The sequence below is a fragment of the Larimichthys crocea genome, chromosome VI, assembly GCF_000972845.2.
Source record: "Larimichthys crocea isolate SSNF chromosome VI, L_crocea_2.0, whole genome shotgun sequence".
NCBI classification, from domain to species: Eukaryota; Metazoa; Chordata; class Actinopteri; family Sciaenidae; genus Larimichthys; species Larimichthys crocea.
The window spans coordinates 3,037,427-3,064,023 of NC_040016.1; the positions used below are offsets into that span (position 1 = coordinate 3,037,427).

The following is a 26,597-nucleotide window of genomic DNA, read 5'->3' on the forward strand; positions in this document are numbered from 1 at the left end:
GAGAGGATAAAGCAACCATTCATACAATGAAAAATTTGCCCGAGGAGAGGACTTCCTGAGGATTGAAGACCAAGCTCTGGTGCAATTTTTACTTAGCAAGCGTAGTGTGCTTGTAATAGCTCCGCCAGTAGCACTAACCTTTCCCTCTACATCTACTCCATTTCAGGAAACTGTCATTTGACGCTGCATGTTACTATAGGATAACTCTAGAGGCTTGTGCATGGTGCATGTCTAAGGACCATTTAAGCTGTGGATATATATTTCTGGACTTTGGACAGTTGTGTGTATGAAGGGCTGTTCCTCATTCTTACACGAGGTCAAGGAATGCAGCAGAACAATGGATAGCATGGATAGCTGGAAGGGTGCTCTTTTGGTAGGGTTTTTTAGTATGGTATCTGTATATTAACAATTTAAGTTTCATTTCAACCCCTCAGTGGCATGATGTAACTTATATATTCTATTTAAGGTAAGCAATGGAATTTCTTTACACTAACTCATTGTTAATGATCGTCATCCAGCTACTATATTCTCATGTCTGACTGTTTACCCACAGAAAGAAGAAGGCTTAATGTCACAAAAGTTTTTGTTGAACAGAGGTACCATTATTTGATATACCTTTATTTTTTATTCAAGGCCATGGTAATTGAAAATAGCAACCGGGTTCATGGAATCATGCTGGAAGCAAAAGCGTTATTGATTCCATGATAGTCTGTCTGCTCTGGCTACAAGAGTTTGAATTTCATCATTTGGCATTGAGTAGTGTTATGTTGAGCATACAGAGCAGTTAATGTTTAGCAATTTTTAGATAACCAAAGATGTTATGGGAAAGATTTCCTGACACAAGAGACACACAGCAGAAAAACACTGTTTTTAAACTCCTGGCACGCAGGCCACATGTGGCCTGTTACTGACACCCAGATGGTCTACGCTGCTTTGTTTGAAAGGGTTTTAATTGGACATTGACTCCACTCACATCTGTGTGAAAATAGAGTAGAATTCATAACAAATACCCACTATAGACAAATAACATTTTGGTGCCTAAACATAACCAAGTTGTAAAAGCTTTCTGGAAATGCTGCTGGACTGTTGGAATGGTCTGTGCATAAATCCAGTTGCACCTTTAAGATATTAGACTGTAGGTCATTAATACTGTTGTGGAGAAATTGCTGAAGTCAAAGGTGGTGAGGTCAGGAAGAAACAAAGTGTTCCGGAGCCTCTGATTTCTTATGCTGTAATATTTATTGACGTTTTGCCAAGGAGAATTAGAGACACAGAAGTGCCTGAGTCAGTCTCACATTCTGCCCAACTCATCCTGGTGGATAGACTTTAAACCCCAAGATAACACCACAAATGCTATACGCCCAGAATTTAGTCAAAGAGAATGTCTTTACCCATAGAGGTTTATTGTCAGCATATTCTAGTCTGAAGACACTGTTGTCTGTTTATGCAGATTGGAACGTCAACAGAAAGCTATCTATTATGTCTAGGAAGGCAGCAATAGGTCTCTTCGACTCTGACCACCACAGTGTTGAGATAGACTGGCACCTACTGTTGTCAACCAAAGCCAAACAACTAATACTGCCAAGGACCTCAAGGCCTTGTGTAACCTAAGGATAGAAAATTCCATAACAAATACAACCCACTTGCTCTTTAAGTACATTATTATTATTATTATTTGATCAATTTCTGCTGTATTATATAGTGCTGATTAGTTTTAATGTTGTAGTGAATATGACTGGACAGTGGATAGCTCAGTGATTGCAGTATTCTTTATCAGTAGATTTTAGTTAGTAAGTTAATGTTTCTTTCTCTTCCATGTAGTGTAGCTGACCTCAGTGACTGACATAATAATGACATAAGAAAGAGAGGCAGGGAGAGATTATCAAAGTTAATCATTATTCAGTTGTTATCAAAGTTGCATTTAGGTAATATTGGGTCAGTAATCTTTCTGTTATTGTTGGATACACAGCCTGTACATCGTGAGTAAGCATGACCTCTCTTTACCATTATCTTTAATGTCATGGAATCTATTTTTATTAGGTGGGATGTACTGCTACTTTTTTATTTATTTATTATTTACTTTCTGAGTTAGTGGAGCACTATATAACTAGGTATAATTCCTTGACTAATTACCTCAGTCTTTATGTTTGAATGAAATATTAATCATCATAGTCAAAACCATCTGCTGCACAATGTGTAATAGTTTTCATTTTCAGAAATTTGACGTTGCATGGCTGGATATTGTATTATGTAACAGGATCCTATCATCTTATCATTTTACAAATTTCTGTTGGCCAGATTAATGATTATCCATTAAAATACATGAGTGATTTTGTATTCGTCATATTGTACTATAACAATAACAATAACAGAACATAATCCCTTGCAAGTCATCATAGTGAATTATGGTGCATTGTGTACAGAAAGGGATACTCACTGTTGCCATGTTGGAATGGTTCATTACATTGATTTTTGCTGCTTTATTGAGGTTGCAAGTAAGCAGAAAAAAAATAAGGAAAAAAAAAGATCAAATCATTATTTATCTTGAGAAAGCAGTTCATTAGTCAGTGACCTGTTGAGACTAACCTGCAAATGACCTAGGAGTGGCCTCTACGTCTTTATCACGTTGCAAGGCAAATGAGTCTGAAGATTCCCTATTTGCATACAGAGGTCATCTTTGGGTTGTGAGAGAGAGAGGTAACATAAAGTAAACATCCCTGGCTCCTGATAACCAACCAACTGATCGACCAAACAAGATTGGACGATTGACTCCCCTGGTGCACTTAAATGTGATTGCAAATGCAGGTACACTACACATTCACTCAGTACTACACTACAGTAGGTAAAATTCAGTAGGTTTAACTGACTTTCTTACCATATTCTCAGTATAACTTTTTTGACTTTAATTTAACTTTAAAGTGAAGGTTTTTTGTACCCAGTATGTGTGGTGCAGTTACAGTAGTAGACAATTCTAACTACAATTTCATGTAGTAATTTGACCTAAAATAAAGATTTCAAACAATTTTCAAGGTAAAGGAAGAAGAGGTCACATTGTTCTAGAAATGTGATGTAATGTACTGAAATGTTTGATTTATTTGGCTGTGGCTCTACTGCCATTCAAACTCTCTGCTTTGTATATATACCCTAAAGTAAAAAAAAAACAAAAACAGTTTGAGCATTAGACCACTTTCAGCATTCAGATTAGCTATGGGAGTTACTGACTCAAATCAAAGGAGTGGTTTAATCAAATAGTTGTAATAAGGAAAGGTTAGACTACTAACTATTCGATCTGTTATGTGTCTTCAGTCTCCTTTTGAATTCACTCCACAGCTGTGGTTTTTAATCCTGTTCCTCACGATGCAGGGCGCTGCTGGTTCTTATTCTAGTCATCTAATCAGGGATTCATTTATATTCTGGAGATTGACTTAATGCCATGAAATGTTAATTGTGAGGTAAGAGAGGAAATCAGCAGTAAGACAGGTCACTGACTCCTATGACAGCTATGCATTGAATGCATGGATGTCTCTTTTTAAAGCCCTGGACAAACTGTGTTTGGTTAATTTACACTAATTTAGGGACTGCCTTTTTAGAGATCTGCCTTTTTTTTATTCTTTCCAGTATGTCTGTATGTTACTACTCCTATAACCACTAGGTGTCAGACGCCAGCTTTTAATTTAACGTATTATATTTGAATCACGTTGTGGAGTCCTTCAATATGACGCAGATCATTGTTTCTTCCTGTTGAGTAAATTGAGTAGAAATGTAATGCTTCAAACTGAAAATAAGGCAAGATAAGACAAAGCTTATCTAGAGCATGTTAGAATACTGGTCTGACTTTTTGGGTAAATCCTTAACTTGTGACTAAGTTCTGATTTATAATCCTGTGTGCTCTTGTACCCTACTGGCACCCATACATGTATGTGCATGTCAGCACACTGAGGCACCGTAATTTCCTTTATAGCACATTTCACTGACTACTTCCCTGTCTTTGTTTTAAAACATGTCTTGTGTTCCTCTGGGTATTCTCACCATCTAAGGGTGCAGAAACATTACCATGGACAAACTGAAGGATGACCTGGATGACCACAAGAACACAGGTGAATCTAAGAAGAACTCTGAAAAGGTTAGTGTCATTAAGTCACTGAAAACATTACGGCCAAGTACCGATTGTGTGATGAAATGAAATTTGACTGGTTTGACTGACTGACAGTCCTGACTTCACTATGTAAGTCATGACTATTTGACATGCTATTATTTCCCAGTTATGTCATACGTTAACCAGGATATGTATGGGTAGGATGTATTTGTGAGGATATTGCATGTCAGCAAACACAACCTTTGTAATTTACACATGGCACATATTTCTGTGCTGTTATCCAAAAACCTAAACAGACCTGGACCTAAAACAGATGTCTTCACTACTGTTTGATTTTGTGCTAAAACCACAACGAAATTAGATTAAAATTCGTATTATAATAGTATTTATTATTTGTCATTACAAAACCTGTGATGATGATGTAATACTGTCTGTTTGTGTATCACAAACAGACTCGGTGTCTGTATTTATCTATTAATGATGATGTTCCCACTTAATCCCATGACCTCACTAAGAACTGCTGCCCACACATTAGAGTTATAGTTTTGATCTAGCTGCCTTTATTGACAGCCTCCAACTGCTTTACAATAAACAGAAAAACGTTAACAAGATAACATGGACATTTGGTTTCTAATCTTACAAAGTACGATCTAAGACTGCAGTTTAAGCTGTATCAACTGAGCAAAGTCGCAGCGGAATACAGCTTCATCTGTTTATTTACTGCTATCTCAATCGAACCAACTCAGCAAGAACAATAAAGTATTAATATTGGTGTAGGTGGTATCCAGGAACTTAATTAAACACCTTCTGCCTTTCTATTTATCTTTACTATATCTTTATACTCACAAACACATATTACACATATAATTAAATGTGTAAAGTACATGATACATGTAGATGCGTAAACTGCTGTTGTGTTAGTAATTTGTGCTTGAGGTGTGAGAGATATTTTCTCCCCTTAAAGGAGCTGGAGAGACAAATGTAGAGACAAATAAGACATCCAGTGGGTAAATGATATAATTGGATATATGAATAAATAATGCAGTGAGTTAAATTATTTACTGGTAAATTGATTGCAAAAGAAATTTTTATCTCCAAACAGTTAACAAAATACATTAAACATGACTTTTTTCTGTTGCAGCCTCTTTTTGTTTTTGTTATTTTCTTCATCCTAGCAGTGGTTTAATAATTTATCTACTTTACATTTTCACTTTATAACCTCTCCAGTGGGCAAGGGTGAAAAAAATAAAAAAGAGATAAAACAAATATTCGACCTCTATCGTATCTAACATATCTCAGTCCACTGGTGCCCTGAAAATACTTAGACATGGTCTCATAATAAAATGAGAAACATTATTGGGAAATGGAAAAAAAAAAAAAAAAAATTGAAACTGAAAAAAAAAAAAATTCAAAATTTAAACTGAAAAAAAATAAAATAATAATAAGATAGAGATAAAATATATATTAATAATTCACAGAATTAACATATATTCCCACAGTCTTTTTAATCTTCTCTTTCTTAACTTAATAATATCACAAGTTGTTCAAGAAGTAATAAATAATTTAGACTTGGTACTGCGACCTGACTGCAATCAATTATTCTAATCTTATCACAGATGAACTGTGTGTCATATCCATGTGGCGCCTCTTTTATTAATAAATTAGTTCCTCTTTTCCCTGTAGTTTGCAAGTCGAGAAAGTGACTTTTCCTCAACCTCTTGGCTGGTATGGGGCCCCACACGGGTCACATGGTAGGAGAAAAAATATCATGTGGAAATCCGTTCACATGAATCTCTGAACTATGTGCAGGAATTGCAAAATGATTTGTAAACTGGCAGCATTAGGCAAGCAGTTCATAGGCATTGAATAACCCTTACTCTACAAACCTCCAAGGACTATTATCTAAAATAAACTAATGTAAGAGACAACCATCAAAGCAGAATGTTAGCTTTTTATCATGTAATGTAATTAATGCTATTTGTAAAAAACACAGAATATTATTATTATGTCTCTCTGCAGCCTCTCTCATCATGTCCTGATCATACTGTGACTACATGTCAATCATATTCATAACAGACTCTTTTATTGTATAATAACTCAGACAGTCTTATATTGTATAATAGAACATAAACATTAAATTTAATAGTTGTTGTGGAGTTTTTATTGACAGGATTCTAGAATAAAAGATCAGGAACAGGATCCTTTGTGTTTTATTCAATGTTTGCAAAGAGGACAGACAATGCAGAGAATCAAAGCAGTCTACAGAGTAATGAAAGTAACAGACATTTATACAGTTTCTGCCCTGAATCTGACGTGATTGGAAACCTTCAACTTGGTTACAAGAAAAAGAAACTAAAGTTCAGCTGTTTCTCACCCTGACAAGTGAATCTTCCCACAATGGGAATCTGACCCTTATCTTTGGCCTTAAACTCTATCACAAGAACTCCCTGTACATAGTTTACTACCCAACTCTCAGCGGGCACTTGAAGCAAGTCACAGCAGCAAGAGAGAAACAGTGTAATGGATACATTTTGTCACCACAATAGTCATAAAACATCCATCCATCTATCCATTATCTGTAACTGCTTATCCTCATCAGGGTCATGGTGGGGCTGAAGCCTACCCCAGCTGACTTTGGGTGAGAGGTGAAGGGAGAACGTGCAAACTCCATGCTGCCCAGTCATAGACAGTTCATTATAAAATGATGTATAGAATTTCTGACTTTGAACATTGAGCAGTATTTAGAGTCATTAACAGAGTGCTCCTATCCTCTTGACAGTGTATGATAGGATGCATGGCAACATAAAGTCAATAATTAATTACATCTATTATAGCTGCATAGGTGAAAGTGGACACCAAATTAAAACAGAAAAAATGATATATAGTCATTATAGTAACACACTAATTAACACAGCCATGACAAATATAAATAGAATAGTCTTTCTCCAGTATGACTGACCCCACGTTTAATAAACTTTAAAAATACTGTATGTATTTTGATATCACTTTATCTTGTTAATAAATGTGTGTGTGTAGTTTTAAACCAAGCAAAACAAATGAGAAAACTATACAAGTAAACCGTACATGTGAAATAATTTAAGCATTAATATCTGAAATGAATTTTTACAGGAATAACCACCTTCAAAACAAAGTGTTACCTTTGATTAGTGTGTGTATGGTTGGATTTAAGGGCTATATTTTGACAACTATTAAATTAGACTGTGAGGATAGAGTACAGGCCAAGAAGAGTATTGGGGAAAATCATTTGTGCATAACTAATTAAAATGAATTGTATTTTGTCTAATTTAAAGTCAGGTCTGACTGCCTGATTGTCATTCTATTATGTGCAGACTCTACGTGTTGGATAAATATCTTGATCAGTGTGCCCAGTTTGACAATCAGTGTGTACAGGTTTCCACATAAATATTGTTTTTAACTTTGAGGCTCTCAGATAGCAGAAAGAGTAACATGGAAAACATTCTTTTTCATTGTACACTTTTGACCTTGTCATTGCCTGCTGAACTAATTTCTTTCACTCAGACGTGGTTTCTTTTACTTTGATTCACTTTCCTTCAGGAAATACCTTAACAGATCAAATCAGATTTTATGGGTTATACAGAGTAAGACATATTCTAACCCCCCTACAGAGCCTGCTCGTAGCCACAAGGACCTAATTTAATTCTTGAGCACGTGAAATTTACTTCTGTATATTATCCTTGTGTGCTGCTTCATGTAGCTCTGCCTCCAGACTGTTGCTCAGGGCTGTCAGTGTAAGGTATAGATTGATGCTGTTCATACAAAAGCACTATGCCCCTTACTTATGAGAGCAGAGATGCTCACAAATCAATTCTCAAGTCTTTTATGATTGTAATGAGCATTCTATCATCTCCTACATGGCAGGCCGTATACCTAGAACACTACAGCTATATCTTAATAATTCAAAGCACTGACTATATTATCACCACTCCTTTACTGATTAGCATACTAGAGCAGTATCAATATTGATTCATTGTTTGGTGTATGATCACTTTAAACAGACTATTGCAATGCAATGTCACCCAGTGAATAATTTGACTCATTGTAATATTCGAGCATAGAGCAGAGTAGGAGAAAAAACAACTGTCCATGCACTGAGACACATGAGGGAGAGCAGTTAAAGCCCTCAAGATACAAATCAGTCTGACAAAACAGTGAGTCATAGATAAAGTTATAATTAGATTTTAGTAGAAGTTCTCCTTTAAATTCAAATATCTTTATGTATGAGTGAAAATCGTGTTCTTGTAGGTACATTTAAACATGTTAGATATGTGCTACAACTTAAGGGACAAATATTACTGGGACCACGACTGCAAATTCTTAAGTGGTGGTGAAAATAGGTCAATCTGTCAAACAGTATAGTCCATAGCAAGAACAACACTGACCATATTGCCATGGAATTTAGATTTCATGGCTACTCATCCCCAGTGTTTATGGTCACCTTTTAACCTCTACACAAGACATGGAAATTGCATGGAAACACATCCATGTTCCCCAGAGTAGAAACCCATTCCATTCATATTCTACAGCATCTTCTGGCCTAAATGTTAGCTTTGCACACATATTGTAATATTCTCATATTCTAAGTGACACAGTGCCATAAAAACTCAGCACTTTAAATCTAATGAATGGCTTGAATTTCATGACTTTGTGGCCTTTTGGGCACCTAAAGGGACTTAGAAACAGGCAAAAGACCATCCAACCTCTTTTTACTTGGAATAATGGCATCAGAAGTGGATTACTGAATGAGTAATTAAATGGTCATTCATTTACATGACCCATCCCTCGTGGAATTTACTCAGATACATTATGTAACAACAAACCAAACATTCTGGCATGTTAACCCACCACTTTTCTAAACATAAACATAAACCACCCACAGATACCTCTCCAGTCCCACGATGGAAATACCACGGATATACAAACAAACAAACACAGCCCACTGAGGACAAGACACTGTACACAAATCCAAACAAGACAAAAACTCTACATCCTGTAGTACCACTAGTACCAAACACTGTCTGTTTGATCCAGTTTATCATCCAGAACAGAGTCTGTGGGAATCATGTGCTACTTTTCTCAACATATCTCATGTTTTATAAAGATATTTAGAAAATGCAAAAACATTACTAAAAAGGTATGCAATTAAAGCTCCATTCTACACACATATCAACTCAGGAACATTAACTCTTTTAAGTAATCTTTGTTTAATATTGTAATACTATTGTTTGTTGCCTATATCCTCATAGGAGCTCCATCTTTTTGCTTGTGCTTGTCCTACAAATTGTAGGACAAAGTTTAGGGTTTTATCCTCTCAAGTGCTGAGGCTTTCTGAGCCTTGTTATGATTTATTTTTGTTCCTGCCTATGTACAGGTGTATCAGGCGGCATTTAATAGCTACAGTGTACTGTACATTTAGAGTTCAGTTCTAAAAGACCTTTTATAGCAGCTGGCTGTAGCATTTTGCAAGTGTTTATTCTTTGCCCATGCCCTCAAGGTCAAATAGAGCATGCACACCACAATGAATTTGTTGTTAATATTTGTTGTTTAAGCAGTAACACAATCAAGGGCATTGTGAAGGGAATAACCCAGTTTCTTGGCCTGGATACCCGGGCCTATATGAAATGTCCTCTCCTAAATCCCCTTGGTTTAGTCTGACCTTGAAATCTGTCAACAGCAATGTGACCGCCACTTACAAGACCTCTAACATGTAACATGTATGACTAGTATGATCCTAACTGTTATGTTGTGTGTCCTTTCTTGTTAGCAGGCAGTCACGGCCTGTCTGTTGAGTGCAGCTTTCTTCGGTGCCCTTGGTTCATCTTTCATTTATGGCTACAACCTCTCTGTGGTCAACGCCCCCACTTTGGTGAGTCAGACCGTTAAATTGACTTGTAGGATCTGCTTGTAGCAAACCACCATTGATTTTGCTTCCATTGTTTCCCTTCTTTGTTTTAGCTGGTGCTTCAGAAGTAGTCTAATGAAGTTAGCTTTGACTTACAGAATTCAGTGGACAGATACTGAGCTGCTCCCATTTTGAACTGACTGTCCAGAATGCACATGTTCAGAGGTTCATAGACAATGTCATTGTTATAGTAAACCCCATTATAAAGCTCATTAATTGCAGTAGAGCTGTCTATAATTTGCCATTTAATTACTAGTCATTGTGCTGGGTTAATGATTTCACAGTTCTTGTGAGCCTATTGTGAAACCAAAGCATGTACGGCAGCTCTATTAAATACATACAAACCATATAACCAGAGTGTCTTATTAGATCAAAAGTCCCACTCATTAGTGAGAAATCACAAGCTCATCTTCTATAATTGAACACTTCTTCAACACTGTTGTTAATATCACTCTCATGTGACATGCATACAAAAACAGAAGAGAACTTTCCCAATCTCAAACTAGCTCAAAAGTTAGATCATAATCCTTCAAGTGTCTTTTTTGTTGTTGGTGATGTAATTAAAGTGAATTAAATGTGTTTACCTGGTGGTGGTCAGATAATACATGACGATTATGTGTATTCAGCTCTGCTTGGACTAGACAAGACATTTTCACAGTCTGTATATCCTTTTTACTGGCTGACTGATTTTCAATCTGGCCTTCTGTTTTTTCAAGGGTTTTTTTTTGGGAGGTAATTCGAAGCCCCATGGGTCATTTAATTAGTATTCATACTTCATAACACTCAGTTCTGCTTTTGCTAATACAAGTACGCTAAAGGCAATGTTGTAGGAATGCAGAAAATGGATTTTGGCTTTTACTTTAAAAGATTCAAGTAAAACCGTCTCTGCTTCTGGTTAAAGTTCAGATTGATACAGTAATTTTGAGTATAAACACAAGCAGTAATATGATATTATAATGGTCAAGGCAAATTTCTCCTTCACGCTTACACCAGGAGGGCGAGTGGAGAGGGGTTACAATTTTCAACAACTACCTCAATATATGGCACTAAATCTCGAGTATTTTGCTGATTCACCAGGACTGTGTAGGTGTGGTTTGAAGATTTTATTAACAGTAGTCTGGTAATATAAGTAAACAACCCCTGCCACAAATTCTTAATCCTAATTGCTGCACCAAGATACATGACATCAACTAAACTCAGCCCTATCTACCTCAAATCAGTGGAACAAAACATGAATCAGAGAAATCTCTCATGTGAAATAAGCTGTTCTAACTTTGACATAAAACATTTCTTCAACTCTCAGTAAGAAACTGTAGAAAGACTGGCATTTTTTACAGTCTCACAGTGAAGTGAAAGCCTAAAAGGTGGGTGTTGATAGGATTCCCAAGCATATTGGAACTGAGGTTCTTGCTATATGATACATATTCTGGACCATTCCTCCAGGACTGCCCAACATTTTTTAACCTAATTTGACACACTGGAAAGATAATTAAAGTAGGAAGGTCACAGAGTCAGACAGCCATTGGGTTGCTAAAGCATCTAAACCTTTAAATGGCAGGCAAAATGTTAACAGGGAGTATATTCTTACACTGCCTTAAATGTGAATGTGAAAGATTGTAGAATTGATTGATTTGTTGTACTGTATTGTGTTGTGTGTTTCCACAGTAACACCTTCTGTAAAGAAGCTGTTACCTTGATGTGAATTAGATGACATACATGACAGAACAATGCGGTCACAAAACAGTGGGGTTCTCTTTTTAATTAGGTCTTGCATGTACGAGTTGGGCAAACCGGACGTTACAATGTTAGCCATGATTGGTGAGGTGAACTGAATGAGCAAATGGAGTATGAAAGGGATAAACCTTGAAGCTCCGACGTCACTATAATTGGTAATTGTGTGATCTCCAGGTTCAGTTCAGATGTGCTTTAATGTTGTGATATACAGTATGCATATGTAATTTATTATTTATAGTGCTGAAGAGTAGAGAAATGCTGAAATGCCCATTATCTACAATTTTGTCCCGGACCCAAAGAGTGGGTGAATGAATTTGACAGGTTCACTATTAGTTGTTTTTGATCACTTGACTATTGGATGAATAAAGACTTTGTTCATAATTGTATTTGGCCTTGTAGCACGGACAACTACATTATAGACTAGTGATGTAAAAAAATGCTGATACAGACTAACTTTAGTTACGGTAATAGGTAAATCTTGCTAATCTTGCTAGCATCTAAGTTTAGACATAAAATAATCACTGTGACCTATTTTTCAGGAACAGTTAGTGTACAATGATGTATATTTACACTGCATCTCCAGCTACTGACAGTTAATAATGTACTGTAATGATAACCTAATGAAGCTGTAATGTTGCTTGCCCAACGTTAATAATTAACTTGGTCTTTCTCTCGGTTTAACGTTAGCTAGCAAATGGTGGTGGTGAGACGTGTGTGATTATGTAACAACCGTTTTTATAGTCATGGCAAAGCCAGCACCCAAACAGGTGTGTCAAGCAAACACTCACTCGTCTTCTCAAGATATTCAGTGAACACCAGTCTGATTATGTTAACCTCTCTTAATTTCATAGTAGCATAGATATAATGTCCTCCCAGATATCACCTAAATTTCTTAGTAACAACTTCCTTAGGGCAGTTAAAGCTTCACAAAGCTATAAATGGACAAACTGCCTAATGATGGTCATCTTCTCGGTTTTTGCTGCTTTTCTGCTTTTTTGTAAATATCTTAACTCGCCCTTTTCTGGTTACCCTGGGTCTAAACCTTTCACAGGAAGCCTGGACTTTATTAGATAGTAAAATCTCTGTCACACTGCACTATCAACCTGTTAGCTTCCCCTTTTCACTCAGTCAGTCTTCCTTAGCCTAATACCTCAAAACCAGGGCCTTGTTTTCCCCAGAAGCATTTTAAGATGATCATTTTTGCCATGAACATTGAGGGTCTTTGTTAACTTTTGATGTAATTTATTTATTTTTTACAATTAACAATACAGTAAATTAAATGTGCAAACATTTTTTTTAAATTAGAAAGTAAGAAAATAGAAGCAAACAGACACCCACACAAATTATTTCAATAATCAATCTGCCAGTTTTAGTCAGAAATTCTGACATTCACAATAGATGTTGTATATACTACAACTAGAAAAGGTAAAAAAAAAAAAAAAAAAAAAGTGTTATGTGCCTGGATCAAAGCAAAAAAAAATCTTTTGACTGAATTTTTTTTTTTGAGCTGGAGCCAAGTCATATTCCCCATTTGTAATTTGTGAAAGATGTTACAGGTAATGTTATTTGACACGTGGAATACCACAAATAACCATGTTCTCTTATGCAGGCATCAAGTTTAAATATTTGACTAAAGTATTTTACAGGTTGATGCTTTAAACAGCTGTTCTGTTCACACTTTTCTTTATTGTTATTTCAATGTAATTTTTAATCTATGTACACAGACACACATCAGAGTCCACACTATAGTTGTTATTTCACACATGTAGCACACAACAGGAGACTCTCTGTGTCAGACGAGTTCTCACATGTTGACTAAACTTCACAAACCGAGTCTCAAAATGACGTCACAGCTCTGAGACGCAGTCACAACAAGTCCACACACTGTAAATGATACTATTGGCAGCCAACATTTTTTTGTTCTCCTCCGATCTTAATTTCATAAGTCGCCTGTGTGAAGTCTGAATGACGGAACTTTAATCCATGTATGTGCTTAAACATCTGCCTAGAGCAGCTGGTAAATCAAAATATACTGACTTCTCTCCAGTAACATTAATTATAAATTCACACTATCAAACTATTCCAAGTATTAAACTTTAAAAATACAGTTTGTTCTACATGCAGTTAAATGAGAAAAGTTACTTTGAAGTACAAGTGTATTCACACCATGTTTACATGATATGTGTGCGTGCATTCACTCTTAAGAACTGCTTTGGGAAACACATGTAGAGATTCCAATAATTTGTAGAAAATATAATCATAAAACTGATCCTGAAAATTCTTTTTGAAATTTACCAACATTTCAGTGTTACCAATTTGATTTACGTGCAATCAGTGCATGGGAATAATCAAGTTTTGTAAGACTGAAAAATTGCCAAACACAAAGCTTTAAGAAGCTTAAACGTTCCATCAACAAGCCATTTCAGCTCTGTTGGTAAAAATGTTAATTATACAATGCAACCTTTAAATGATCAAACATGATTTAAGCTCATTTCTTCTCTTGTTTAACTCTTTTATTTGCATGAATCTCTATCTGCATAACCCACTAATCTAGAGGCACATTATTTCTAATTTATTTCTCCCTGCTACTGTGCTTTTACAGTTATGTATATGTCAAGCAGTTGCCTGTTGTTTATTTTCCATCATATATTCTGCTCACCAGGAACACAATCTGGTCATTAAGCTAGTGTTGGCTTCTCTCCATCACTGTAGGGGTCCATCACTGCTGCTATATGTATAGAAAATAAATAAACCAACACCTTCACTCTTTTACAGTTTGCTTACTAGACCATAATGTAATCATTAGGGAACCTACTTTATGCTGTCAATCTGTACACAGCTGTCAATGAATAAACAAAATAAATGTAGCACTAAACAGAAACTACCCGTGCTCAATTATTTTAATAAAATCACAATGATTTCGACACATTACCTTAACTCTATAAACTAACATTTAGTCTAATCTAATAGGGAGCCTATATTAAAATGTTGTGTTGCTGCAATGGGCAATGAATATTAAACATTGTGTTAAAAATGCATGGGCATTAAATTCTAATAAACTTGTAGCTCTTGTGATCTTAGACATTAAATATAGGATCGGTCTGCAGTCTCTTCTGGCCCTCTATAGAAAAAAGAAGTCAAAACCATAATTTGAAAATCAGTGATGTGAAATGTGTTTTATACCATGGATGTAAGAAACCTGGTTTCTGTAGTTAGGGCAGGTGATTAGAGAAACTGTATTTGCCTTAAGTGGTTGACTTACCCGACAAAGACTCCATAGAGGAATCAAAGAAAAGATAATTACAAGTAGCAATTCATCCTCATATTCAAGAGCATTTACATTATGTGCATGTGTTTGTGTTTGTGTATGTTTTATTTATTATATGCTTTTATTATATCATTATTGAATTAAAAACAACACTGAAATGTACCTATACACAACTTCTATACTATTGATGTGTAGGATGTCTGTACTGTTTGAACAGGTTAGTACAATGTACTACAATCTATATACTATGTAAAGATTTTCTGCATAACCTTATTCTTTGAGTGAGAGAAGTGATGAATACTTTGTAGAAACCTTTTAAAATTAGGCATTTGCAGGTGTTTAGCCTAAGGTTTGCAAGGACAGCCTTAACCCTCCTGAGCCTTAGTAAACAATAAATATCACTCACGCCTGTGCTTTGAGTACTATCAGGAGCATGAAGAAATGCTCTCCAATGTGCATCAGTTTTTCACTCAGTTTATAAGGACTAAGGACCGATAAAGAGTGGTTTGATAGTTCATTCATTGGGATTTTTTTTTCATGAGCTCCCTGCAAACACAATATTACGTCACAGATCACAGTTAATTAGGCCAGTGCATGCCTGCATCACTCTTGGGTAGTAAAAATCAATCATTAGTTATACACCTTTGCTTTGTATCATTACTTAATTTATTGTTGGCTAGAATCAACATTTGTCTAATACAAAACTAATACAAGCTAGTATCATAGATCAATAGCTGACATTATCAACAGTAGACAGTATTTTGTTACATTAGCTAGCTAGCGATTTTTATTTGTAGACATTAGTGGACTGCATTAGCGTTGAGTCGTTTGTGTGTATAAATCTCACATCTTTTAGCCTTTACATAGCAAATTACGACACAATTCATTCAGTAATACATATATTTAATACGTAACATGCTTCAGAATCTTAACAATGGCACCTTTAATAGACATGTACCATATTTTCCGGACTATAGAGCGCACCTGAATATTGTTTGGTTTTTTTTTTAAATAAAAAATTACATATATAAGCCGCACCGGACTATATGCCGCCGATATCCATGTTGAGAAATTAGATATTTACCGGATACGCAGAAAGATTTTGTACCGTAAATGTTTATTTATATACCTGAACTGATTGTTTCCGAACAGTGCCTGTAACACGGCAGTAAAAGTGCTCACCATGGATTCATTAACGCCAAGCTTACGTGCAGCAGCTCTATTTCCTTCCTTGATGGCCAGATCGATGGCCTTCAACTTAAAAGCTGCATCATACGAACTTCTTCATGTGCTTTCCATGATGAGGGGGTGAGGGTGTGAAAATAATTCGCTGTTAATAATTCGTTGTGCGTGTTGTGTTGCATGTGCTAAATAAAACCTAGCGTGTTCTTCTTTGCACTGACTTCCCCGTCTGTCTCGTTTTTGCACTCTCTGTTAAAGCGGCCTGTGGTGGCTGAAGAAAAATCAATAGAAAAGCTGCATCTTTGTATAAGCCGCATGGTTCAAAGCGTGGGAAAAAAGTAGCGGCTTATAATCCGGAAAATACGGTACATTCTGTGGCAAGATCCAGTCTTGTGTTTCATAGTGGAACTACTGATTGTTATTATGTTCAGGAATCAATTTCATTGATGATGATGAATTTGAAAGTTGTCTTTCTCCTGTGTTTCTCTTGTATTGCAGTACATTAAAGATTTCTACAATAAGACATGGATCGAGAGATATGGAGAGCCTATTTCAGCAGAGACAGTCACCATTCTCTGGTCCGTCACAGTGTCCATATTTGCTATCGGAGGCCTTCTCGGAGCGCAAGCTGTCACTTTAATCCTCAGAGTACTTGGAAGGTGAGATGAACCAATTGCGCTTATTATCAAGTCTTGTTAAAGGTCCAGTGTGTAAGATTTCCTATCTATCTACCTATCATATATTTGTCTAAACACTTGGGAAGACCATCCTTTTATATGACATACTACACATTTTGCCTGTAAGCCCTTCCTTACAGCTCTCAACACAGCTTTTCCTTGTCCGATTCTCAGTTCTCAATGTATTCTATTATCCTCCATACTTTATGCACCCTCTTTCTCTGCTCTCTCTCACACACAGTCTTTAAATAACTGTGACCTTCAGCTCAATGCAAGAAATGTAAGAGTTCTCAATGTATACAGACACTTACCATTATACAGCACAAGAACCAGTGTGGCTTCTTGGGGTATTCCCATTGGGGTTTGGTAGTGTAGGTTTGCTTTTATGGATTTCCCATTGCTTTCTACCACAATGCAACAGTAGCTTAATGCCTTTACCAGCTACAGGAGATCCATGTTAAGAGTGTACAGCGAGGGACTCAAAACACAGCTGCGGGGTGCTTAGATGTTAACGAATAGGGTGGATGTGGAGGTGTGTCCGCCCACCCTCACTGTTGTGGAGAAATTGCTGAAGTAAAAGGTCAATGGTGAGTGTGTTCAGGAGCCTCTGATGTCTTATATGCTGTATTATTTATTGACGTTTTGCCAAGGAGAATTAGAGACACCGAAGTGCCTGAGTCAATCTCTCATTCTGCCCAACTTATCCTGGTGGATAGACTTTAAACCCCAGGATAACACCACAAATGCTATACACCCAGAATTAGTCAAAGAGAATGTTTTTACTCATGAGGTGTTATTGTCAACATATTGTAGTCTGGAGACACAGATGTCTTTTTACGCAGATTGGAACATCAATGGCCAGCTATCTATTATGTGTAGGAAGGCAGCAATAGGTCTCTTCGACTCTGACCACCACAGTGTTGCGATAGACTGGCACCTACTGTTCTCAACCAAAGCCAAACAACTAATACTGCCAAGGAACTCAAGGCCCACACATGACTTCGTGTGACCTAAGGATAGAAAATTCCATAACACTCACCACCTGGGGTCTACCAGGAAGTCAAAGATCTACTGTACACACACAGCTACATGTTTAGTCCCAGGTTCTTGAGCATTGTGACCAGCCTGGAGGGGACTTTGGTGTTAAATGCTGAACTGTAGTCAGTGGAGAGCAATCTTACATAGCTCCCTTTCTTCTTTCTCTGCAGATAGGATAGGGTGGTGTAGGATGTCTGTGGCATCTTCTGACTTCAGACAGGCAGGTTCAAGTAGGAAGAGTAAGGTGATTAAATTGGCATATAGGAAGAATGAGCAGGAATGATGTTGTGACACCACTCAGCCATAATGAGGTAATTAGTTTTCAGTGTTAATTTGGCGGCATTGTGGTTAGTACTGTCGCCTAACAATAAGGAGAGGCCTTTCTGTGTGGAATGTGTGTGGTTAATAGGTCAACTGGTGTCTTTAAATTTCCCAAAAGTGAGCATGAGGTGAATGAAAGTGAATGAATGTGAGTGTGATAAAGTGGCACCCTTTAAGGTGGGAGTGTACCCCACCTCCTGCCCGATGTCAGCTCGGATTGGCTCCAGCCAGCTGCGACCCTGCAAATAAGCCATTATATAATGGATGGACTGTTGAACTCTTAATAGAATAGAGATTAATGTACAGAGAAATTCATGAGACCAAACAAGTCTCAAAAAACCCTAATATTATGTGTTACTCTATAAAAACTTTTTTTTAGTAACAAAACGTTTGCCTATGTAATGAATTGCAACTCATCAGAAAATTCAGGTAGTGGTTATACTTCCCTCTTTCTTTGGATTGTTACTAGACAAAGTTATAAGGTTGGTCAAATGTAGTTTCCAAGGACATTAATATACTGAACTGTAATAACTTCCTTCAGACTGAGCAGCAGTGGCTTGACAACTAATTCTCCACTGTTAGAGCCAATCTTGCTGCCAGCATGATGATTTTCTTGAAAATGCTATGTTTTACTGCCTTGGTGGAGGGCTACAGAGATGTATGCCCTTCTACCTTCCAGGGGCTCTTATACAGAGCTCACCTTAGTTCTCTGAAATAATATATGTTCAAAAGAATCAATTATCTACTAATGATGAGGTTGTCACTCTCTGAGCAGGAAAAGACTTAAGCTTTTATTCAGAGAGAGAAAATTAAGATGCCCTTAAGATTCACCTTGGATTCCTCAGGTGGCAATCTTCACTGTGTTGATTAGGCTGAAACATATAATTCATTCTCCATTCATATTCTCTGCTAGACATCTGTGAGCCAGCTGGTAGTTTTGCACAATGACTTGGAAAGGTTGAAATTCAGATGTCAGGGAGAAGCACTGAATATATATTAGCAGACGAGGACATAAAGAGCAATCGAAAAGAAAAGTATTTCAAAGCGTGACCAACTGGTTCATTAAAAGTAAAGTTACGGTATTTTTTTCTTTTTAAAAGCCATGACGTCTAAATATTGCAACAAAGAAACTTTTTGAAGATATTAATGTGTTCTCTGAAAATTACAGTGTTTAAAATCCTGCTTACTGAGTCCTGAGTCTTATGAGATTTATACATGGTAGAGAGAAAAATGTTCATTTATAACAAAGTAAATCCTGCAACAAATCATAGAGTTCTGGAGTTTGGTATCTTGTTCACTCATTGTGCATCACACTGGGAGGAGATACTTCAATCAACCTAAAAGAGCACTGCTTATTGAGCTCCACTGGCTACCAGTAGCTCCCTGCATTAAATTCAAATCACTAAAACTTACCCATAAAGTAGTTTCCTGCTCTGCACCCACCTACTTGAGTGCCCTTATACAGACATATGTTACCTCCCAACCATTACGCTCCTCCAGTGAACAATGTGGGGCACCTGCCACCCGTAGGATCAGGGCAATCCAGACTCTTCTTGTCTGTTGGTTGGTGGAGTGCACTACCAATTCCTCTCTAACTTCAAAAAACTTCTGAAGACGCAGCTCTCCAGAGCGTACCACCTCTTCTAGCGTTACCAACATGACATGCTAAATCTATTCCCATATAGAAATCTGGCAGTAGCTCAATCTGTAGGGATTTGGTTTGGAAACCAGCATGGCCCAAAGTATGGAGGTGGACTGGTAGCTGAAGAGATGCCAGTTCTCCCTTAACCCCAAACCCCTACAGTAACTGCTCCCAGGATGCCCATCAACCCACTATCTCTCTCCACATTTGCATGTCTATGAGCCCTTTGTGTGTGTGTGTGTGCATTTGGTTGTATTTGTAAAGCATTGTGCAACAGTGAACACAACAAGCATGTAAAAACTTGAGTGAAAAAAGAATTTCCCCCTTGAGGGATCAGTCAAGTATCTATTCTAACTGTCACTTGATTTTATGTGAGTAGTGTGCTGCACTAACATGTCCTTGTCAGTCTGTGCCTTCATTGTTTTCCTTTTTAGTAAGTGGCTTTGGATAAAAGCGTCAGCTAAATGACAAAATGTAATGTAAAATGTAGACGTTGTGGTGATGCCTGTCCAGAAACAGCATACTGTAACCTTAGTGCCAAGAATGATTGCATGTCACGCTGTCCTCTGCCAAGAGTAAAGATTAATGAGTGATTCTTAGTAAATTTATACTGCAGGGCTTTCCTTTACTCTGTTGACTTTCATCACAAACATCTGATGGAAGCACGTATCTGTTTAATCTACAGTCTCTAAATGGAGTCATGTGCACTGACAAATCACAGTTAGGCACAGTAGATAAACTAGTTTCATTTTGTGCAACCGGCATCAGTCTTAGTAATAACTAGTCTACGTGCACATTGACATTCTATTTTCTGCTGCAGTGTAAATCAACAGGCATTTTGGAGACTGACACATTGAAAACAGCTCACACAGTTCTTTTTGCCTCTTAATACTTTGTGATAATTGTGACGTTATGTGTAGGAGATAAAGTGATCTTACCAAAGAACAAACAAGATGTCCTATCTTTGAAAGGTTTCAGAGGGAAATTTAAGGCTTATAAGCTTAGCGTCAATGTACTGTAGGTCAAAAGGCACTGCAAGGAGTTAATATGAAAGCCAATCCTAAACACTGTTTTTTTGTTCTTGTGAAGGACAGGGCATGTAAGGCAATGGAACATACATGCCTACGTTCATTATTAACCTGGCACACTGCTCAGTCGTTCCACATACGTACTGGACTGGACTGTGTATTTTCTCAGTCACCCTTTGGTATTTACCCTATGTCAGTCATTTGAGAGCAATATCTTTGTAGTAAATGTTTGATGTTGAGTGACTGAAGGCTGTCTAAATGCATCATTAGTTTAGGAGTCTTGTGTGAGGAGGAGGAAATCAGTCTGGCCTTTAGGCCCTCTGAAAACCCCATGATACATCAATAGTGTGCTGAAGGTGACATTACACCCATATCATGATTAATGGTATAATTCTACTGACCTGATATATTTATATATTTATATATATAGACCTGTCATATTTATATATAAGTGATCATGCCTGAGTCCGTTTTCCTTAGACATAAAGCCCCAAAAAGCTTGACCAGTCATGAGCAGCCTCTTTGGAGAATAGTACACATCCACTCTTAATCCTTTTGAAGCCATGAATACCAGTCTTAATTAATCTTTTTTATAAAGTCTCTTTAGAACACTCTCACGTCTTGCTCAAAACACCTGAAATGTTTTAGGAGATGAATAACTAGCTTTGATTCGTTTTGCTATTTGAATGTAATATCACAAATAAATCTCATTCTGGTTTGTTGCTGCAAGTGCCTGGAACGAGTTACAAAATAAACTAAAACTCTACACACCTTCATTACATTACCCTCCGCAAAGGACTCATTACAAGTGATAATTTCTCATTGCATCTGCTTTTGAATCTGCTTCTCTGGAACTCAGATCTTTACGTCGATACAGATAGGTGCATCAATCTCTGTTGCTGTACATATACTGTGTATATTGCAATGCTTATTGCCTTGTATTGACTAACAGTCTGACATTTGGCCAGGTTGCAAATTTATAACCTTGATATATATATATACATGTCTCTTTTTTCATTTTAGAAAGGGAACCTTGCTGTTTAATAACATCTTTGCTGTAATAGCTGCTCTGCTGCTGGCTCTGGGCGAGAAAGCAAAATCTTTTGAGATGCTCATCATTGGCCGGTTCATAATTGGGGTAGATTCTGGTAAGTGTTTCATTTATTTTCTGTAGTGTGGACCACACTACTAAAGAGAATTATCAGTGTATTAATAGAACATTTAGAAGTACACATTTAAGTCAAGTATAGCCTGACTGTAAAACATCTAATTGTGTGGGTGGGTAACATTATTCTTGTGTCTATGAATGCTGCATATTAAATTTCACAAAACTCGAAGTTGTTTAGCCCTCTTTATCACAACACTGAATTCAATATAAGCATTTAGTTTGGATCACGACATAACAGACATAAGAGCCTCCAAAGAAATAAAGTTGCTGAACATTGCCTCAGAGAAACATTGTCAACTTAATAAAAACAGATGTTCATTTTTCATCTGTAGCTTTAAATTAGTTTTATTTTAATTAATTAGTTTGTTTCATTTGTAAGTGAAGAGAAATTATAAACTTGCAAACCCTAAAGATTACATAGGCTAGTAAACACACAACAAGGAAAAGAAAGAAAAATATATGGGAATTGGCAGATTTCAAGGACAGTTGTCTTGGCAAACTTGAATGCACTGATGATCAGTAAACAGGAAGACTTTGACTACAGGTCTGACTTTCCATTCTGAATGCATGTCCTCAGTCATGGTGGAAGAGCTTAACAGCAGTGCTCATTCATCCCTGTCATTTTGGGTTATGTTATACTGCAGACCCACATTTTAGGGAAATTGCTCAAGTGCAAGTGCATGTACTTTTTATTTTTTAAAGTCTGAGTAGTGCTTAACTCCTACCTACTTCCTGAAGTAAGTCTGTGGTTTTAATGTTGATGTAAACCTAATTGTAACCTTATTGTTACTTTGTGCACTTATAACCCATAATTATGATGAAGAGTGGCTTGTGAGATCTAAATAACTTTGTTTGGTGCTACACTTTGGCAGCCAACATTGCACACTAGTCCATCGTATGAGTGCTGATCACAGTTTTGATTGTTCTTTGATCAAAAGATATTTTGAGCTGGCTAATGTTTTATTTGCCTGGATTAGTTAGGTAAAAATGGGTTCAGGAACAATATCTATGTCAGCATCAACGACTTATTTACTTATTCACTGCAGAGTATCATTACTTGTTTACAGTTTCTTAAGCATGGATATTGATTTGTTCATAAAGCTGTGTGAGGATTAAACCTTATATCACTGTTGGCCATTTATGTGCCCATAACACTGTCACACAGCTAAAGACACCAGCATTTCTCAAAAGTTTCTGCATGTTGAATACTGTCAGTGCAGGTTTTAGGCTGTTTTCTCTCGTCTTATATATTTTTGGGGAAAATAGTGCGGAAACAAGAATTCAGAAACAATCCATATACATGTTTACAGGCTGCTGGAGGCTGAGGATTAAACAAACATGAAGGGATATTTTCTCCTGGTATCACAGCCCTGCTCATATATGGCCAGTGGTTTTGGTGTTATTGGTGTTTATACCTTTAAAAAGAGGTGTCAGTGTCATTCCCTATGTAGTGTTAAACATGTTATATATTGTTTGTTCCTGACAGGTATCGCTCTCAGTGTGCTTCCCATGTACCTTGGAGAGATTACGCCAAGACATATCAGAGGTTCTATTGGCCAATTCAACTCCATCCTGATCTGCTTGGGAGTGTTTACAGGTCAAGTGCTCGGGCTGCCCGAGCTGCTGGGTCAGGTCAGTGTTAGAGATGGTAGACGATAGGAAAATATAAAAATAGTATCTGGGATGTACGACGGAGTATTAGGGACACATTTAAATAAAATTGTTTTTTTTTTGGAATTAATTATGAGAATAAAGTCGTTATTAAATATGGCGAGAATTCATTATGAGATTAAAGTCGTTATCAAATATGGCGACTTTAATCTCGTAGTTAATTCTCGCCCTATTTAATAACAACTTTAATCTCATAATTAATTCCATTTTTTTTATTTTATTTAAATGTGGCCCTAGTACTCCATTCGTAGGGATGTTACTTATTGTACAGAAGTTTTTTAAATATAAACCTGCCATGACTTTGATGTGTTGAGTCCATTTGAAAGTGATTTTTCCATACCACTCTGCAATGTCAAACATAAAACACAGAATGAGATTTCTGATGAATTCCCAGATGGTTTTTTTTTCTTCCTTTTAATAATATAAAAGGGATTCATTTCATTTAATAAGCAGCAGAAGTGTTGAAGCAATCAAACACCATTGGATGGTTTTTACATCTGTCTAACAGAAAAAAAGTACATTGTTAAGACACTGCATCCCCACCAGAAATATTTTTCAGCATATTGCAGTGCTTATTATTCCTGGGTTTCGGTGCAACACAAGTCTTATCTGAATATTGAATTGCTGAATTGAATTCCAATACTCCTCCGCAAATGTGTGGCATAACATAGAAAAAGGAAACACAGATATCTGACCATGGTGCAGTCTTAGATAATAAAATTGACAGAGGAGGGTAACAATGCTATTAAAACTTGAATGGCCTCAATAGATCTTGTGTTGTGATGTAATGTTTGCAAAGCGAACAACTAAAAAACTATATTTTAGCGACTAAACGAGACAACCAGACTGCTTTCTGGTTTCCTTTAAGATGATCACTCGAATCAACAAAGTTATAATTATAAGTTTAAAGTACATTCAAATTATAACCTTATTAACCTAAATCAATGACTTTGAAAACACAAGGATTTCACTGAGGCTACACAGATCTTTAGAGAGTACTTTTATCAGCCAAATATAAAAACAGCAAACCTTTCAGTGAGGTCACTGTTAATTATTACAGTTCAACAAGACAGAAAAACACATCTCTTTAAAGAACAGCAGTAAGCAGTACAACAAAGTATAGGCTTATTGGTGACAATAGGTACAAGGAGTAGCACTTATTAATGGCTGTCATATAGAAAAATCTATATGTGAGTGACTGACATGTCCTTACCACTCAACTCTTTAAAAGCTTAGGCCTCGATGGAATACCACTTAAACTAATTAAGGTTCCTATGTTTGCATCTTTATCTTAATAGTTATTCTAGACAATGAATACAATACTGTTACCTTGGACTAGAACATCTATGTGTAAGTGTTTATTACTATTATTAAAGTTACAATTTCAACCAGTTTTAAATATGACTGAATTTATGGAAGATGCCATTACAGAGAGGTTTCAGTACGTGACCAGAAAACATGAAGGTTAGGTTAATTGGTGTCTCTAAATTGCTTGTAGGTATTTGTCTGTTTCTATTAGTCAGCCCTGTGATTGACTGCTGACCTGTCCACAGTATACCCAGTGTCAGCTGGGATCGGCTATAGCCTCCCCCCTGTGAACCTCTGGTAGATAAGCGCGTATGGCTAATGGATAAATAGATGGATGGCAGTTAGCAGTAGTTAGTCTCAGCAGCAGCAGAGCAGGATAGCAGGAGCCAAACCTGGCAAGAAAACTACCTCGGTACTGTATTCCCTGTTGTCAAACTAGCTTCCATTAGCCTTGAATGATGTACTCAGTCCTGCTGCTCTGTTAGATAATCACACCCCATTCATTTGAATATAACAGACAGAAATAAATGTATGAAACAAATACGGGAAATAAAAGGACTACTACTCCTGTTTCATTTATATACTATATATCTATTTCAGGATTTATTTGATAGCCATATTTATTTTTTTATTTATCTATTTCATAGTGATTTAAATGACATTCCATATATGTATGAGTGTCATATTTCTTTATTCTTACCTTAATGGCCACCATACACAGCCTTGGTGACTTGCCCCACTGCTAAGGCATCGCCATTTTTGGACGCTGTCTTAAACTTTACACTTGATTGTTCATGGGCTAGATTTCCAGTTTATCTTTTAGAGCTGAAAGCAGACACGCACCTACAGCACATAGGTCTATGTTTTGAATGCCAAATTTTGTTAATGTGCATAGAAAGCCAATGATATAAAGCACTCTCCTGGCACATTCTGCTCACTTTAGCTCACTGTTTAATTTTGGCACTATGTTAAAAAAATAATGACTGAATGCATTTCCTCTAACCTCTAATGTGAATTAATATACGAGGATGACTTTGTATTTCTGTTGCTGATCCTCTCAGGTTAGGCCAAATGTATGCATACATACATTGTGTTGGAAAACAAAACCACACAAACAGCTAGTGAGCACTGATTCAAATTCAAATTTAAATTTAAATTTAAAAGAAATGTATTAATGCCACTGGGGGCAATTTGTTTGGAGCAGCTTTACACAGACAGAAACACAGCAACATACAAACATACAGATAAATGATACAAGGGAGCTAAATGTGGAAGAGTCAATAAATAACTGATGAATAAACTACAAAAAGACAATATTACAAATAGTTTAAAAACAAACAAACAGGTAAGACCAGTTAAAAAATGATTTAAAAAAAACAGTGACAATGGTTTAAGAACATGACTACAGAGCATTTAGCAATTGGATCTGTGAGGAAAAGAACAATTTAGAGCATCGGTTGGTTTTACAAGCAGGTAAGGTGCAACGCCGCCCTGATGGCAATAGAGAAAATTCACATATACAT

The 26,597-nt window shown here is 36.7% G+C and overlaps 1 protein-coding gene across 7 annotated transcripts in view; it reads left to right on the top strand.

Annotated features, from left to right (window-relative positions):
- The first annotated feature begins 350 nt into the window (after nt 1-350).
- Nucleotides 351-26,597, top strand: part of slc2a9l2 (solute carrier family 2 member 9, like 2) — a 122,785-nt gene continuing 96,538 nt past the window's right edge. Inside the window, exons 1-7 of one of the 7 annotated variants that reach the window (XM_027279020.1) lie at nt 1,957-1,983; nt 2,669-2,805; nt 4,038-4,123; nt 9,900-10,001; nt 16,720-16,880; nt 21,951-22,075; nt 23,582-23,727. In XM_027279020.1, coding sequence (XP_027134821.1) covers nt 4,055-4,123; nt 9,900-10,001; nt 16,720-16,880; nt 21,951-22,075; nt 23,582-23,727 — 603 coding nt within the window. In that variant the 5' untranslated portion in view covers nt 1,957-1,983; nt 2,669-2,805; nt 4,038-4,054. Of the gene's footprint in view, nt 374-1,910; nt 1,984-2,668; nt 2,806-3,739; nt 3,843-4,037; nt 4,124-9,899; nt 10,002-16,719; nt 16,881-21,950; nt 22,076-23,581; nt 23,728-26,597 lie in introns of those variants that run through there. The other 6 variants (XM_027279022.1, XM_027279021.1, XM_027279023.1 and 3 more) reach the window with 6 other exon arrangements.